Raw genomic sequence first — 18,478 nt, 5'->3', positions numbered from 1 at the left:
TATTTTAAAATGATATTTTATTAATAGTTTTACTACATAAAATTTAATTTCATTAGCAAATCTAAACAGTATAAATCAGTGTCTGAAATCATCTAAAAATACACATACAGAGCAGAGGTAGTAAGGCTGCTTTTAGATGCAACAGAGAGCAGCATAAAATAAAGGCACACTTTCATTACACATGCTACTGTTCACTCATAAGTCATTTTTCCTAAAAGGTCTGCCAGCATTACCATTTTAATAGGAGCAAATGTATCAAATGCATTCTCTCACATCACACTGCACTAGAGCTACATTGCATTACCTTATATACATACATTTCTCACATTACAATTCACACATTTAAAAAAGTAATGGTAAGTTGGGCCCAAAGGTTCAAGTGTTCAAAGTGTTCTACAGATGGGATCTTCCAGTGATTAGTAGTCATTTCGATTCCATGAAAGAAATAAATAGAGCTTGTTGAGGATCTTTTCTATAAACTATAGTACATTAGAAATTGTCCCTAATCAGAGTTGTGCTGCTTTGACACAAATAATTTAGTGTTATTTGCACTAAAGCAAAACAACAAATTGAACCAATTACTTGTGTTTTTCTGCAGAAAGCAGAAAAAAAAGTGCTGACTGAACATCACATGCAGCATTGTGCTATTGGAAAAACAGGTTTGTTTCGTTTTGCTGGCGGAAAAACATGAAACCAATATAAAAGAGTTAATACAGGTTGTGTAGTTTGTATAATTTTGATCACGTTGCACAATCATGTATTTATATCCACGGATAGGCCTTTTCAGATTGGCTATAGTGTATCCAAACTGACAATTTCAGTGCCAATGCAACAATGGTGGTGCACTGGCAGATGAGGCAGCAGAAGTGCCTAAATAAAAAAATGTAAAGGTAAAGATGGCAGAAAATGCTCAAGCATTAAAATAAGGGACAATCTAGAAACAAGATCTGTTTTCACTAAACCTCAAATGAATAAGGGTGGGAAGAAAAAAAAAACTAAAAAGCGTGTGTTAAAGATTAACCTGGACTGACCGGTATTAAGGCCAGATTCACAGAAATGCTGGTGTGTTCTGAACAAGGTACAGCTGGGACCTGATGATGTGTGTACTGCTAACATTCACCAAAATGGGCACCTTTTCCCAGTCTTTTTAGTTACCCTTGATAAAAACTATACATTACACATAAAGGCCAGAAAATAAAATAGATTTCCATTAATATTAAACATTTATGCCCTTCACTATGTGAACTTGTCAATGCACTGCAAATGCAAGAGGGGCAGATGTGTTGATGCACTGGATAGGTTTTCAATTACAAGATTAGAATAAAGTGCTGTTTGGAGATTCCTAAAATATTCGACAATGTAAACCACGTGCATAATGTCACCCTCAGGTTACTATTCCTTGAGGTACAGAATTAAGAACTGTAGGAACAACACAAAAAGTAGCCAACACAAAATGTCAACACTGGGGTTTACAATGAAAAGCAGTCCAGTTTGGCCAATTGACTCTAGTACACAAAAGTTAGAATATGAACTTGCACAAATAGAGTATGCACTTCCTTGATGTGCCACCAAGACTGTAATTTATGCCTGATAAATGGAGCCCTTAAATAAAAGGCATAATATATTATGCTGGGTGCAAGCTTCACACTACAACTCCTCGTGACCCCCAAGTAATTATGCTGCAAGCGGGATCTATGCAAGAATTGGGATCCAAAAAGTAACTCTTCAAATTTTGTTCTAATTAGCGGAGTCCAGTACGAACACACATGGCCAATATAGTGGGTATAAAATGTTGTTAATTCAGTATAAAAGAATAGTTGCGGAGGGGACTGCTTTGGTCTTTTGCAGCAAACAAAGCTAAGAAACGAAAGAACAGTTGTTGACAGGAATAGCCAAGACATAAGGTTGTCTGTGCAAGTGCTTAAGATCCCTTCTCCCAGACATGGGACTCTGCCAAGAGCTGGATTTAATTCAGGAAGTCAGTGTCATTTGGACTAATGCTCGAATCTCTCCATGAAATGCTGAAAATAGAGAAAAAAAAACCAAAACATTAGAGCACTGTACAACAAACTCAGTCTGCAACACACTTACTAGCCTTTATGCTTTGCTCTCTTGCAAATGTCTTCAACATTACTCCATTTTCAGAGGTCTATATTCATGTACCACACACACACACACACACACACACACACTAGTGTCCAAGTGATATTTCTGCGTCAATTTCTTTATATTGCACACAATATGAAAACAAGACGTAGAAAATATAATCCTTGCACACATACCATTCTGTAACAAGTGTATTGAACATTACAAGAGCCATTACAAAAATAATGCTGTTAATTAACACAAGAATGTAGCTCACTAAATAAAATAAGAGACATGAATGACATTTATAGGTATAGCACGCCATCTCATTATACCTCTCTATTTGAGTCAGACTGTGCTTTGAAGAGGATGTGATGGGCAGGGCTTTACTAGGACGTCGGGAATAGTCTCCTGAAGATGCAAGGACTTTATCATGAGGCCTGCTGTGTAGTCTGCAATTGTCTTGTTCAGAACCTAATCACGTGAAAATTTATAGTATGATCAGTTATCATAAATATAAACACAATATACTAAAACTCTTCCTTGCCCACTTACACAAAAACAAAAGCTTCTCCACAGTATTTCACACTTTATTGAAGACAATACATAAAGAATCAATGCAATCATTTTCAGAACCGAGTTTCAGATCTTTCAGAGCATTAGGTGGGTAAAGGCACATCCTTACTCAATGGAATATTCGCAGATAGTTTACTGTATCACTGAAAACATTCAGTGCAATATGGCCAAATTCGGTGTATACAGAAACCAGTACCACATTATAGAAATTAAGATATTTGATTATTGGTCTGTCAGGATAGTACAATCAAGAGGCTATTCTTGGAGAAGACAAGACCAAAGGAAGCTAAAGGAGTTTATGTGACACATAAATATTAATAAAAAATATGAACTATAAAACTCACTGAAGTGAACTCCGGGAACTTTCCTTTCTTCCAGATTCTTGTGGTCAGAAAACACAGTCATGTTCAGGAACTGGTGTTTTAACCAAGCTGCTCTGTCCTCTTCAAAGACCTTTTTCTATAAGACAAGCAATACAGAGAGAAAATATGCACATCTGCTACCGAATGTCATTTGATAAAGGTTACTTACACATGTTTTATCAATTCAAAAATGAAAAGTAAATATTCTTTGGTTTCATAGTTGCACTTATCTCTCTGTGGAAACTGGGATGTTTAAAAAAAAAAAAAAAAAAAAGTAACTATAAAGATGGATAGAAACTACTCTGTATACATTTTTTAAACATAAATAAGTTTTTTGCAGTATAGCAAAGAGACCTTTTTTTAGATTTCATATCCTAACCGGCCCATTAGCAGGAGCAGATAATGGTACATGGTAAGGTGTTGAGCGCCTCCTTGAGGGGATTTCTGTGGATAACAAGCCGTGTAATTTAGTGGCAACTAAAGTAAATTAAGTGTGGTCTTGCATAAATTAAGGGGATTAACTAGGGGATGAAAACATAACGTTGCCTTTGTATAGATGGTAAGGCCTTTGGGTCCCAGAGCCTAAGAAGGACATAAATGAGTTGGAGCGATAGCAGAGATGTGCAACTATACTGGTAGCAGTAATAGAAGAATTAAATCTATGATGAGGAAAGGCTGTCAAAGTCTCTAGAAGAGATACACTTGCAAGGGGACAGGATTACATACCAGTGCAGGGCAACAGTACACTATATTGACATTCCTTTAAAACATCTATTTTTGGTGTTACTATTCCTTTAAGGAACTGAAATTTGGCCAGTGTGGTTGTGATGGCAGATTGTATCAATGTTAATACAGATCTCAACTTCTACAGTTAGTTTAGGATATGTATCAGTATATATAAGAGCTACTGCTCTTATGCAACTATATGTAAATTAGCTTCTTTTTCCATTTACCACAATGTTCAACACAATATCGGTACAATTTTGCCATACTAATGGTGTCAGAGCACTTATCACAACAAAGAAATAAATTAAACTGGCAAACAGACATTACCTCATGCCCAAGGCGAATAGCAGCTTCTGTGAAATTCCTTCTTTCTTTCTCAAAGTTTTTTTTCTGCGCATTAAACAACTTCCATTCTTCCTGGAGACGCTCTTTGTCTTCAAGTAGATAGCAGTCCTGCAGAAGCTTTGAAGTGTCATCATCACGAGGCACACTAAGCTGCTGCTACATAAATAATATAGGTGATATCGGTTATGGATTTTAAAATTTTGTAAAAGAATGTACAAAAAAAGGTATATATTTAATGTCTTTGTGTGCTGCTAAGTTAAAGGGTTTCTAAAATTACCAAGGCTGAGCTACAGCAAACAGGCTCCAATATACGGTACATTTATAATTGGATATAAAATGGTACTCGAAAGCTAAAAATAATCTACATGGGTTTACAAAGAGATATAATAATGTTGTACCTACAATCAACATATAAAAAAAAATCAATACATTTAAAGTCTAGATAAATCAATGGCATCCATTCACCAACTTGTGCATATATCTCTTTAAGCCAGTATGGCTCAGCAAGCACAATACTACAATACAAAGAAAAAAGTACACATGCCAAAATTTCCTGCATAGATAACAAACGAGTCAGGGACCTCACGTTCTTTTTGTCATGGTAAGACTCACAGGAGCAGTACCATTGTCACTTTAAGGAACATTAAGAACTGCCTGAATAATGAACACAGCAGCAGCTGCTCCAGGTATGATGGCCATCTGGAGAAGACCACAGAGAAAGCATGTGAAATATATATTTTGACATCTACCCAAACCTATACAGCAAATACAACAATGCCTGTGATATTCTACCACTCAAAAATGAACAGTCAGCAGCACATTCAGGTCTAAATGAAATTCTGTACTAAAAGTACAGCTTTGACTTTATACTGACAAAAAAAGCAAGAAAATATTATATAAAATGTAGCGACAATAAAAGTCCATAAGATGGCAGTAAATGTACAGATTCCGTCTATAAATCCTTTACTAAAACGTGCTGATTCAAGTGCCATATTGAGATCATTTGGGAAATATAGAATAATAAATCTTAAAAAAAAAAAGCGAAATACCTTTAGCAGTTGCTGTTGGCTTCTTATCGTTTCTTTACATTGCTGAATTTCACTTATTAGTTTGTCAAGCTCTTGTTCATGTTCTGCTCTCGCTATCAAGCCATTTTCATCAGGAGTAGGCACATTTACAAGGCATGCTGGAATGACATTTATATGATTGGAGTTTTGTTGTAAGTAAAAAAAAAAAAAACCTCTACCCAAGTAAAATATGAGGAAATGCTACTAACCTTGGTTATCAAGTTTTTCCATGTGGCTTTTTAATATACGCCACTGTTGGCGGATGCTGCTAATAAGTTGTTCACGCACTGCTTCACAGGATAACTCAGAAAGATTCTCTTTACTAGAATCAGCTATCTCCTCCTCAATGTCTGAAGTCACCTGTTGGAAAGAATAAGCAAGTGTATTCCACTTATCAGGTGGGATGCTAAATAATGTAACCAAGGTAAAGGCATACAGATCACTTGCACTTACCGTGCCAGTACTATCTTCCAGTTTCTCTTTTGTTTTACGTTGTGAAACAATAGAAATCATTTCTTTCTTCATTTGCTGCAAGACCTTCTTCAGCTCTACATTTTCAACCATTAGCTGCTTCTGACGTTGCTCATAATCATTTAAGAGAACTTTGTACATTTCTTCTTCGTTTCTAAAAATAAACTTCCATAATGAACTTGGTGCTCTATGCAAGATGTTCTAAACTTGGAATTCACATCAACTATGATGAGCAAGTTCAAACGGAGTCCAGTGTGGACCATGTTTAGATGATTTTAAATCTACATTTCAGTGTGTTTTTAAAGCTATTATGGGGAGGAAAAATGGTTACGGGGAAAGTAATAAGAGAAAAAAATACTAGTAAAGTCAAAATGTATGCCTTTGCACCAATTTAATTTAGCTTTTGCAAACCTGGAATGGTTTAAGCCCACTTCTGCCAGAGGAAGAAAGATTGCAAAGTTGATTCTACCAGTGTGTAATGTATGTACTAAAATGTAACTCGAAAAGCTATGAGCAATTGTGAAATGCAAATTGTTTTTAGTTTACATATTTTCTTTCCTACCGTGCTTCATTGAGGAAAGCAACAAGGCTCTTGCAGATCTACAACCCTACAATAAAACTAATGTTTGAAATAAGGGCTGAGAGATATATGAAAGGCCTAGTTGAAAAGATTTGATATGTAAAGCATACAATAATACTACCTACTTTGCATCTGTTTTGCCAGTTCTCCAAGATGACCTCTTTCCATCAGCTCTGCCAACATAGTTTAGCACATCAATTGCTACCAAACAGAAGGGGAAAAAATGATATACATTTGAACCAATAACTGGGGAAAAGTGTGTTTAATTTCATGTTAAAAATAGTCACTAGACAATTAAATTTTTCAGAACAGAGCAGTCTGTAACAGATGTTAAGGATCCTATCTAAAATTCATTGTTTACAGCACTGCAGGTTTTGGTTATAACAAAGTTGCTTGAATAAAAAGAAACTTAGAAAAAAGAAAAGGAGAAAACAAAAAAAAAATCCTTATTTGAATATACAAATCTGGAAATTGGCACATACCCAATATATTCATCTTGAGTATTTGCATTAGGAAAGTATTGTAATTGCTACAAGCATTATTTTTTTTTTTTTTTTTTTTAGGTAGGGGGTTTTCTCCCGCCCCCCCCAATTGATTGCAAGCTCTATCAGCCTGCACCTCTGGGGGAGAAAGTAATTTTATATGATATGTGCCCTTTAAAATATACAATTACATATTCATAGTTAATTTAAATAGCTGTTAAAATGTTAATAAAGTATCACCAAACGAGGTCGTACATACAAATTTTTTTGTCTCTTTTGTCCATCACAAGCTGATATAACCGCTCCTTCAGTTTGTTGTATTCTCGCTCTTTTCTCTTCACACTATGATTGTACTGAGTAGAACGACTTGCAATTATATTCTGTAGTTTTTGCACCTGTAAAGAGAGACGGTCTATAAATGGTTTCTGTACAATTTTGATTTTCCCCATATATGTAATAAAAGGCACTAGGTTTACCCAATAAGATTTTTGCTTTTCAAACCCAGTAAATGCATCCTGCTGCAAAGTAAACATTATAGCTTTTATTACATTGAACTATTTGAGTTTTTTTCCCAGAGGTTTCTACAAACGGAAAAATATCAAATCAAATATGCAATAGGTAAAAACTTGTGCTTCTGATTCCTTTTTTAAAATACTTTAAAAAATGTTTAATACTTGCCTGAGAAAAACCTTTTTCATTAAAGCAAACTAAAGTTGTTTTAAGGGGTGGTTCACCTTTACATTAATTTCTAGTTATAAAATGGCTAATAAAGTAACTTTTTAATTGGCTTTCCTTTTTTCTTTGCAATAGTTTTTGAATTATTTGCCTTCTTCTGACCCTTTCCAGCTTTCAAATGGGGGGTCACTGACCCCATCTAAAAACAAATGATTTGTAAGGCTACACATTTATTGTTATTGATACTTTTTATTACTCATCTTCCTATTCAGGCCCGCTCCTGTTCATATTCAAATCAATACATGGTTGCTAGGGTAGTTTGAACCATTGCAATCAGATTGCTGAAACGGCAAACTGGAGAGCTGCCAAATAAAAAGCGAAATAACTCAAAAACCATAAATAAAAAGTGAAAACTAATTGAAAATCACTTCAGAATATCATTCTCTACATCAGTGATCCCCAACCAGTAGCTCGTGAGTAACATGTTGCTCCCCAACCCCTTGGATGTTGCTCCCAGTGGCCTCAAAGCAGGAGCTTATTTTTGAATTTGAGGCTTGGAGGCAAGTTTTGGTTGTATAAAAACCAGGTGCACTGCCAAACAGAGCCTCAATGTAGGTTTACAATCCACATGGGGCTACAAATGGCCGATCACAGCACTTATTTGGCACCCCAAAAACATTATTCATGCTAGTGTTGCTCCTCAACTCCTTTAACGTCTCAATGTTGCTCACGGGTACAAAAGGTTGGGGATCCCTGCTCTACATCATACTACAAACTACTCTGAGGGTGAACAGCCCCTTTAATTTTTCATAAAGGGTGTTTATCTTTTGATTATTCTAATTTTTGTGGAAGAAACTGGATTATTAACTTTGTTTTATTTTTGCAGTGCATTACACACAAACACACTATGAATTTATAAACAACAATACGGTGACAAGAGACAACGTCTCTTCATTCTACTACAGATGCAATGGGTTTTGACACCCAAACCCCACCCCTTCCAAAAAGGGGTGTAACTTTGCAGGCCCCCCTGCAAAAGTTTATCAGGGCCCACCACAGGTCACCAGAAATTTTGGGCAACCTGCGACCACCCCCTAACGGGCCCCCTGTGTAAAGGAGCGAGATTCTGACCCCCCCACTGCGGCAGGGTCTGCTTCCTTTATAGTTACACTTCTGTAAAGATCTAAATGAACTAAGAAATCATTTGCATTGCTAAAAATTCTCTCATGCTACACCTAGTGATTGTCCCCTTGTTGTGATGAATTCTGGGACTTGGTCTTCATGGGTCTGCTTTCCACAGTAAGTGGGGCCAGATTTTTTTTTTGTTATTATTATTATACCTTGAATCATAAACCAATCAAGACACCTACCTCCTCTTTTTCATTCTTAAGCAGCTGGAGAAGGTTACGATTTTTACACTGCATCTGTCGATCTCTCTCCTGGAGAGCACAATTTTCTCGCTTTGCGGCCTCCAGCTGGTCCTGTTCGAAAAAAAAACAAACAACAAATTCATGAATTTGAAATAGTTGTAATATTTAGACTATAGTCCCAACAAGTATTTTCTTTTACTTCAAACAAAACACAGAAAATGTGCTGTTAAAATATCTATATGATTTTCACATTGTACATTGTCAGCAAAGTGTGCTGGTCTACAGTTGGGTGCTTGCAATTTAAACTGAAGAACATGTTAATAGAGATACTGTGATCAAAAAATAACCAACATGACTGTGCTTGTATGGTTGTGCTAGTCAGAAGTGCCTCTTATTTATGTTATATTTAGCTAGTAACCAAACCGCTATCAGATTATTATTTAAGGAGACATTGTGTCAGCCTCATCTCCAAGTATTTACTTATATCAGAGCAGCAGAGAGATCCTTACTGCTCAATGTGTAGGCTAAAACAAGGGCTGGATGTGTCCTTTCATTCTCCCATTGTAATGGTCACAACCGAGTGACAAGCAGCCCAAGTCACATCCCGGTTTCCATTTCCTGCCCTTTGAAACAGTGGTTAGTGGAGCTGCATCTCTCCTCCTTTCTTCTCATTTTCAAATAGCACATACAAAACGGAAAATGGGCGGGGGGGGCGGATGACGTTGGAGGGGGCAGGACCGTTGACATTGGGGCCGGGACTGATCGCTATGTCATTATTTTCAATGTCCTGTCCGGATATCTTAATTTGGAAATCTGGACAGGAAGGTTTCACCTCCAAATACTGGGCTGTCTGGGTGAAATCCGGACAGGTGGCAAAGCAGAGCAACAGCTTTTTTTGAGGTCAGCCCCAGGCAATGTCGCCGCCCCCCACCCTACACGTATTAGAGAGGATTCACATGTAAACATGCGCGCACAGATGTCCGTGCGAATACGTGCCCAGACTCAGCCCTTGCTCGGCCAGGCTAGGGGAAGGCCCCCCCAAGCTTTATACCCTAGGCACGTGCCTCTTCTGTCTACCCCTAGTTCCGGCCCTGGTCACCCCATAGGTTTTCTATTAAGGTCCTGGAATTGGGCTGACCACTCCATAGCATCAATCCTCTTGGTCTGGAACCAAGAGGTTTCCCCATTTACTGGTGTGTTTGGAGTCGTCTTGATGAAACACCCATTTCAAGGGCATTTCCTATACGGCATAAGGCAACATGACCTCTTCAAGTATTTTGATGTATTGAAATTGATCCATGATCCCTGGTATGTGATAAATAGGCCCAAAACCATAGTATGAGAAACATCCCCATATTATGATGCTTGTGGCGTACTGTGGCTTGAAATTTGGGGGTCGTCTGACAAATGGTCTGCAGCCCCTAGACACAAAAGGAACAATCTTGGTTTCATCGGTTCACAAAATTTGATCTATTTTTCTTTAGGCCAGTCAATTGTAACCTCTTCAGCATATGCCTTTTTTCAACAATGGGACTTTGAAGGGACTTCTTGCCAGTAGCTTGGCTTCACATTGTAACAGTACTTACAGGTAACTTTAGACCTTCTTTAAACTTCCTGGAGCTGATCTTTGCCATTTTGGCTATTCTTCTATCCATTCAAATAAAAGTTTTCTTCCACGTCTTTCAGGTTTTGGTTGCCATGTTAAAGCATTTGAGATCATTTTAGCAGAGCAACCTATAATTTTAAGCACTTCTTAAAGGTTTCCCCTCTGCAATCAACTGTAGCACATTACATGTTTTCGGGCTATGTGGTAGTGGTAGTGTGCTACAACCGTTTTAATAAAGCTACATTGCAGTTTAAATCACTGCCTTCATGCTGTTTGAGGATTCTTTCTAATTGATACGGCCATTGGTGGTAAACAGACACAGCTATCAACAGCTGTAATTTATTTATAATATAAAGCCGAGACTAGGAGTCAATGCTTTGCATTGTATTACTCTACTACACCTAGTAGTAAATTATCTGCCACATAGAAATGTAATTTCTGCAAAAACAGTGATTGATCAGGTTAGTGGTCAGACTGCACTTATTCTGTACATTCCTCCTTTCCTTCATCTTTGCAGTGACCACCACATTTCTCTCACCTTCTGCCTCTGATGAATACTCTGCAGATACTCAAGGTCACCATTTATTTTCAGGAGCTGCGTTTCCACTTCTTCGTTGCTACGCATAGTTTGGGAGTTTCTTTGCAGTAGCTCATAGATACAGTTGATGATAGACACCAGATGCAGTTTTCTCCCTTCTCCATTCTTGGATACAGCTTGCACTGTGGGAAAGCCTATGGTTCGAAGCTCCTATTCAGAAAAAAACATGTATTATCATTAATTTGCAACAATAGCTGGGGGTATTACTGCTGTTAATTGGACAGAAAACTGCATAAAAAGCTCTGGTCATAGTTTCACATCAGCATAATTAAAAACACATACTTTCTAAAGCACATGTAGTAGAAACAGGCAGACCTCCAACACTCCATGTATCAAAGCCCTTACAATACAAATATTGCTCCCATACCTGATCAATGTAAGTAATACATTGCTCTAGATTGTCTTCGGTGCAGAAGGTATAAACACTGCCAGAAAGGTTATTGGCTACAGAATGAGAAGGGGATGGTAGAAGACTTGTTGGAGACATACGTATCTCAGAACAATACTGTAAAATCTTATCTGTAAGAAAGAAATTTGTTTTGGTACGAGACACTGAATGTTTACCCATGCAAACCTATATTCAGAAAAGAAATCGGCATCCAACACCCAGCTGTAACAAACTATGATACGAACATGCATGCTGTCCATAAAACTTTGAACTTAAATGCAATTGAAAATTCACTTGGTTGCATCAAAGCACTCCTTGCCGATCCAGAAATTAAGTATAGAAAATTCACTGATCCTCACTTCACTACAATCTTTATTCAACTTTTACAGAGAAGCTCCCCAAGAATTTGCTTATTTTGCAGCAACAATGGTTCAAATAGGAAATACCTGATTCTGGCAAACTGATGGTCCTCCTGTCTCCCATAGCAAAAAAAAAAAAAAAAAAAATTAAATGGATATTATGTCAAACAGCAGGCCAAGCAAAAATCTGTACTGTGAAGGTAATATAGTCAAGCAGTCATCTCCTGGAGGAAGAAAAAAACAAATGCAATTTAGGATTTTCACTCTGTACACTACTATGTTTAGCACTCAACTAATAGCTTTTAGTTTAATGTAATACAGTATGTGAGACAGAAATCTATTCATCCTCATTAAGGAGATTAAAAAATGAAAAGGCACCTATCAAAGAATTGCCCCCCCCCCAATATTTGTGCAGACTAATAGAGCCCACACTCCAGTAGGGGGGGGAGAACAATAGTTTTTTTTGTTTTGTTTTTTAAATGCCGCCCAAACCAGTGCTAAGCCACCTGCACGAAGAGGAAGCTCCCAATGTGATCAGCTGGGTGACATTCATGCACAGCTCATTATAAGCAGCTTATTATGCACATAATATAGGAGTGGTGGGAGTGCCCCCAATATTATGTCACATATGCCCTGTATGTGCAGTAACAGGCAGATCCCCTCCAACCAACACACAAACATGGACTTTACACCAACTTCTGTAATTACTTACTCTCGGACTTTCAGAGAGAGCGGTTAGGTCAAAAGCCAGGACCTGGCAATCAACTGCCAATATCTTAGGAACCATTAAACAGAAAATAAATGTAAAATGCAAAAGTCCTTAGTGAAGAGTATTTTTTCTCAACTCCGTTTTTGTCTTCCTTTACCTTGGTTACAAAAAAAAGCTAACCTTTTTTTAACCGAGTGATAAATATATAAACTGCTTGAGAAAGACTGCCTCAAGAAATGTGTTTTCTTATGATCACATCAGTTTATGAACTTTTGAAATAATCTTTGGACAGAACAGTTTATCTATAGAAGTACTTTATGTGAAAGCCATATTTTAACACTTTCAACGTTTAACAGCAGGTGCATGTGTTTTGCATCTCCTCTTGGATTAAGGATGTCAGAGAGGAAAGATTTGTTCCATAAATAGATAGATGCCCAGTAACAAGAGAAAATCCACTTAAAGCTGCTAAATTTTGTTCTTCTAATCCCCCATACAGATGGCTACGCACAATTAACGGCAGACTCGGGTTCTGTGGCTTTTGTTTCAGTGTAGAAAGACGTCAACATGTAAAAGTTATTTCAATTGCATACCCTGTAAAGATACGAACACTGAAAGCAGTATTGACTTAAAACAATGCAAGCCAATTCTCCTCTAAGTCTGTTAATTATCTGGCTTCTGCAACATTGTTTCGGAAGTCATAACCAGCGCAGATATTGTAGTCAACAGTAATTACGACTAAAAGAATTAAACATGTTTAATTTAAAAATGTTAAGAAAATAAATACATAATATACAAAGTTGCAGATCTGTTTTTTAGTTAGGTCGAAAACCCATGAGTTCTATAAAGGGGTTGTTCACCTTCCAAAACCTTTTTCAGTTCAGTTGGTTTCAGACAGCTCACCAGAAATAAAAACTTTTTCCAATTACTTTCTATTCTCTATCTGTGACTGTTTTTCTAATATTAAAGTGTAAAATGTCATTATTAACCCTCTAAGGGTCAGGGCACGCATGCAGATTCAGGGAGATTAGTCGCCCAGCTAAAATATAAATAGCTGGCGGGATGGCACGCGGCGTGAATTGTTCTCCAAAGTCGCCTTAAGTTGCCTCACGAGGAAACTTCAGGCGACTCTGGAAAACGAAGCGTTCCGAGTCCCATCCCGTCTGTGATTTTCATTCTAGCCGGCGGCAAGGAAGGAGAGGCAGTTCGGACAGATAAGTCGTCCCAAAGAAGAGGGTATTTGTCGCTGGGCGACTCATCTCCCCGAATTACCGCGTGTGTCTCTGCCCTAAAGCAGCTCTGGGAGGGGTGTTCGCGGACCCTGTAAACCATTCTGAATTGATACATTGAGTTCTTTAAAGGGGTTGTTCACCTTCCAACACCTTTTTCAGTTCAGTTGGTTTCAGACAGTTCACCAGAAATAAAGACTTTTTCCAATTACTTTCTATTCTCTATCTGTGACTGTTTTTCTAATATTGAAGTGTAAAATGTCATTATTAACCCTCTAAGGGCACACATGTAGATTCAGGGACATTAGTCGCCCAGCGACAAATCTCCTCTTCTTTGGGACGACTAATCTCCCCGAACTGCCTCTTAGCCGGCTAAAATGTAAATCGCCAGTGGGATGGCACTCGGCACGATTTGTTTTCCAAAGTCACTAGAAGATGCCTCACAAGGAAACTTCAGGCGACTCCGGAAAACGAAGCGTTCTGAGTGCCATCCCGCCAGTGATTTTCAATCCAGCCAGCGGCAAGGAAGGGGAGGCAGTTCGGAAAGATAAGTTGTCCCAGAGAAGAGGAGATTTGTCGCCAGTCGACTAATCTCCCCGAATTGTCGCGTGTGTCTCTGCCCTAAAGCAGCTCTGGGAGGGGTCTTCACCGACCCTCTAAACCATATTGAATTGATACATTTGGGTGATACACTTCACATCTTTGTCCCTGCGGAGCAGAATCCCTGAGTTTCCTTAAAGGCAGCTTTTGGAATTGATACAATAGTTGCGAATACTCCAGAGATGCTCCTGAGAAATGTATCAACTAAATGTTGCAAAATGGTAACAGTTTAGGGCAGAGACAAACTGTTAGATTCGGAGAGATTAGTCGCCTGGCGACAAATCTCCTCTTCTTCGGGGCAACTAATCTCCCCAAACTGCCTTCTGATCTCCCTGAATCTGAGCATGTGTCCTCTGCCCTAAGAGTCTTTGCCTGAATTACTGAGCTGAAAGACCAAAACAGCAGAGACAGGAACATTAAACTTCAAACTTAGATTTTCGGAAAAACAGTCAAAAATAAAAAATGGAAAGTAATTGAAAAAAGTATTTATTTCTGGAGAACAATCTGAAAACAACTCAACTGAAAAAGTGTTTGGAAGGTGAACAACCCCTTTAAAAGCAATAGGCCAAAATCAATAAAGCGATGAAACAATGAAATGGTAAAAAAAAAAAAACCATGAAAGAAAACCAAATGTGAGGGAGCAGCTATCTTCTACAAAACATAGCAAATTGCACTGTATAAGAAGCTGACACTAAGCAAACTCTCCCTTGTGTTAAAGGTCAGCTGTGGGATCACATTATTGACAAATTCAGGTTTTGACACACACACATAAAATGCACATGGGTTGAGAATGGCTTTATTACAGGTATGGGACCCCATATATGGAAACCCATTATCCAGAAAGCTCAGAATTACAGAAAGGCGTTCTCCCATAGACTCAATTTTAATATAGTTGGTGTCACAAAAATCCTATTGGGTTCGGTTAGGGCACACACTCAGATTCGGGGAGATTAGTCTCCCAGAAACAAATCACCTTTTGTTCAGGGTGACTAATCTGCCCAAACTGCTTCCCGACCGGCGGGATGGCAATCTGTGGGTTTTGTTTTCCAAAGTCGCGCTAAGTTGCCTCACAAGGAATCTTCGGCCGACTTTGGAAAATGAATCGATCCGAGGGCCATCCCGCCGGCAATTTCGATTCTAGCCAGCGGGAGGCAGTTCAGGGAGATTAGTCGCCCCTAAGAAATGGCGATTTATCGCCAAATCTGAGTGTGTGTCTCTGCCTTTAATGTTCAAATGATATTTTAGCACACTTAAGATATGGAGAACCAATTTACGGAGTCCCTTATCCAGAACAGGTCCTATACCATTATTTACTACTTTTTGTCACAGGAAAGCAGTATCATGTATAGAAGTTGTTCCTACAGGAATGCTTTACGGCACTCATAAACACAGACATTACATTAAATAACACTAAATAACAATGTTTAATACATACGCATTACCTGGCCACAATAAAAATCTAACAATAAAAAGGCTTTGGATTTCTTTCAGAAATGAGGTAATCGACCACAGAGAAAAACTAAAATGTGCATTTCACTGTAATATTATGGATGATTCTATGCAATATTGTCATCTGCTAGCAGAACTGCCAAGATCTTTGTATAGAGTATATATTCGGGAGCCCCTGAATCAGCAGAGAGCAAATTCTCGTACACAAAGAGAGAGAAGTTGGCCAGGCATGGAGTTCATTTAACTTTTTTGAATCAATGGGGCCATAATATATTCATACTGTATTTGCAGGTTACAATGAGTGGCGACAACAGACACCACTAAGCACCCCAATTTTCAGAACACATCTCAGTAAGCTGCAATGGAGTTAACCCTTTAAATGCCTAGAATGTGGGACCTACTTTCTAGGAGCAGATCAGTGTAGGGCCTGTTAGGGATCAATGAGCACTGCTAGCATCCTCTCAATCTGTACTAGATGCCCAGGTTTTAGTATGAGAGATAGATGGAGGAGAGATAGATAGATAGATGAGAAGATGATAGAGAAAGAGAGAGAGAGAGAGATAGTGGCATAACTTGATGTTACTGGACCTCACAGCAAATTCATTTTAGGGCTCCGAACATAACCAGAGGTTGTCCTTTTTCTTAACAAATTATGTTGAAATTGTTCATTATTTAGGGCTTCATGGGACCCCTATACCTCCTGCCCCCCCCTGCACCCCCAGAGTCGGCTCCCTCTGCAGTTCCGCCCCTTTCTACACAGTGATTGGATCTTTCCAGCCGACAAGCCAGAATGAATGGGGAATGATTTAGTAGTTGGGATTGTTCCCGCAGCCCATGGCGCAGGGAGTTGTAATAAGTGCAGGGAGTTGTAATAAGTGCAGGCTGCTTTTGTGAGAGCCAAGTCTTTTTACAAAGCCGACCCTTTAGTGAATAATCCCGCGAAACTATCATAAAGCATGCACATCATTGCACAGTTGAGAGGACAACACACACACAGAACGAATCTAAAAATAATCTTTAAAAAAAAAAACAACGACAGGTGCAAAGCTTTTAACCAAATTTCACATATAGTTGGGTCTAGATATTAAAAAAACCCACAGATATCTTTTTAACAGATATATACATACCGCTCAACAGACCCGCTTATTTTCTTCACACTGCACGCAATGCTGTAGCGCTATTTAAAAGCCCCGCAGCGCTGTTAGCGTCTAACTCCTCGACTCCTTCTGGACAGCTCCAGCAGACATCACAAATCTCATCTCGCGAGAGTCCCACTACAGGTATATAAGCACAGTGACGCTACACGGGGCCACCTTCGGAGGGAGTGACGAGTTAGAGTAGGATACGGCAGTGTAGCGCAAAGTTATGTCAGAGGGTAGTTTGTGTTGGGGAGGCTGATGTGCGGCTGTACGTTCACAATTTTTATTTTCTTTGCTTGTAGCTCGTGTTGTCAGGGGGAAATATCTATATTGTACAATAGTAATCAGCTCCAAATATTTAACAAAAAATTTAAAATTAGCAGCTTTATCAAAGGTCAAAGTGAAAAATGTGATTTAAAAAAAATCGCATTTCGAGCTAATTTTTGACTAGGGAATAGTCCAAATTCGATTCAAATTTGAAAAAATCTTTAAAAATTTGACTTCGACCATTCTAAAACCTTTTTAGCCTATGGGGGACTCCCTAGAACCCATTTGGAGTCAATAGGTGGACTTTGAAAAATCAAAGTTTTTTTGGGGGGGAAAAAACGGTTCAAACGATTCAAATTTGATCTAAAACAGACCTATTTGATCGAAAACTTCAATTTAATTTCGGGTGGTCTTTTTGAATTCGAATTTTGAAGTTTTTCAAATTAGAAATTTGACCCTTGATAAATCTGCCCCTCAGTATGTATTTTGTTTTCTTCTCAGAAGAGAAGCAAACAAGGGCAAAATTAGGGGAGAATAAACAAGCGCTAATTGAAGTGAAGACAATACGGGTATGGGACCTGTTATCCAGAATGCTTGGGATCTGGGGTTTTCCCGGATAACAGATGTTTCTGTAATTTGGATCTAGATACCTTAAAAAATCATGTAAACATTAAATAAACCCAATAGGCTGGTTTTACTTCCAATAAGGATGAATTTCATCGTAGTACAAGCTATTGTTTTATTATTACAAAGAAAAAGGAAATTATTTTAAAAAAAATTGGATTATTTGGATAAAACAGAGTCTATAGGAGACCGCTTTTCTGTAATTCAGAGCTTTCTGGTTAACTGGTTTCCGGATAACAGATCCCATACCTGTATATGTAAAATAAACCAAAACTCAATAAAGGGATACTGTCATGGGGAAAATTTTTTTTTCAAAATGAATCAGTTAATAGTGCTGCTCCAGCAGAATTCTGCACTGAAATCCATTTCTCAAAAGAGCAAACAGATTTTTTTATATTCAATTTTGAAATCTGACATGGGGCTAGACATTTTGTCAATTTCCCAGCTGCCCCAAGTCATGGGATATTTAAATTACTTAAATATCAACTGGGCACAGTGCCGGGCCAAGAAGGCCGGCTGCCCTAGGCAACCCAGCGCCTACTCCGCCCCCCCCCACCGTTTGCGCATGCGAGGAGGCGCAAGTGCGCATGCGCCGAGGAGGCGCAAGTGCGCAGGCGCCAAGGAAGCGTGTGCGCATGCGTTGGGGGTGCACAAGTGTGCATGCGTAGAGGAGCGGAAAACTTCTAACACTGCTTCTGGAACTAGGGGAAGGCGTCGGAAGAGGTAAGTGCCCGGCGCCCCTCTACCTTTGCGCCCTAGGCACGTGCCTCTTCT

General features: G+C 38.6%; 1 protein-coding gene across 1 annotated transcript; it reads right to left on the bottom strand.

The window, feature by feature from the left end:
* ssx2ip.S (synovial sarcoma, X breakpoint 2 interacting protein S homeolog) lies at positions 1–16,917 on the bottom strand. The gene is given in 14 exon segments (NM_001091324.1): positions 1–2,021; positions 2,421–2,559; positions 3,006–3,120; positions 4,077–4,250; positions 5,144–5,280; positions 5,371–5,521; positions 5,615–5,786; positions 6,338–6,413; positions 6,954–7,089; positions 8,740–8,850; positions 10,884–11,093; positions 11,311–11,462; positions 11,778–11,914; positions 16,802–16,917. Coding segments are annotated over 13 exon segments (1,665 nt in total). The 5' UTR covers positions 11,815–11,914; positions 16,802–16,917; the 3' UTR covers positions 1–1,966.
* Between the last annotated feature and the right edge of the window lie 1,561 nt (positions 16,918–18,478).

The sequence above is a fragment of the Xenopus laevis genome, chromosome 4S (genome assembly GCF_017654675.1).
Source record: "Xenopus laevis strain J_2021 chromosome 4S, Xenopus_laevis_v10.1, whole genome shotgun sequence".
NCBI lineage: Eukaryota > Metazoa > Chordata > Amphibia > Anura > Pipidae > Xenopus > Xenopus laevis.
Note: the sequence above shows the minus strand (reverse complement) of the source record. Positions and strands in the feature narration are given on the sequence as shown.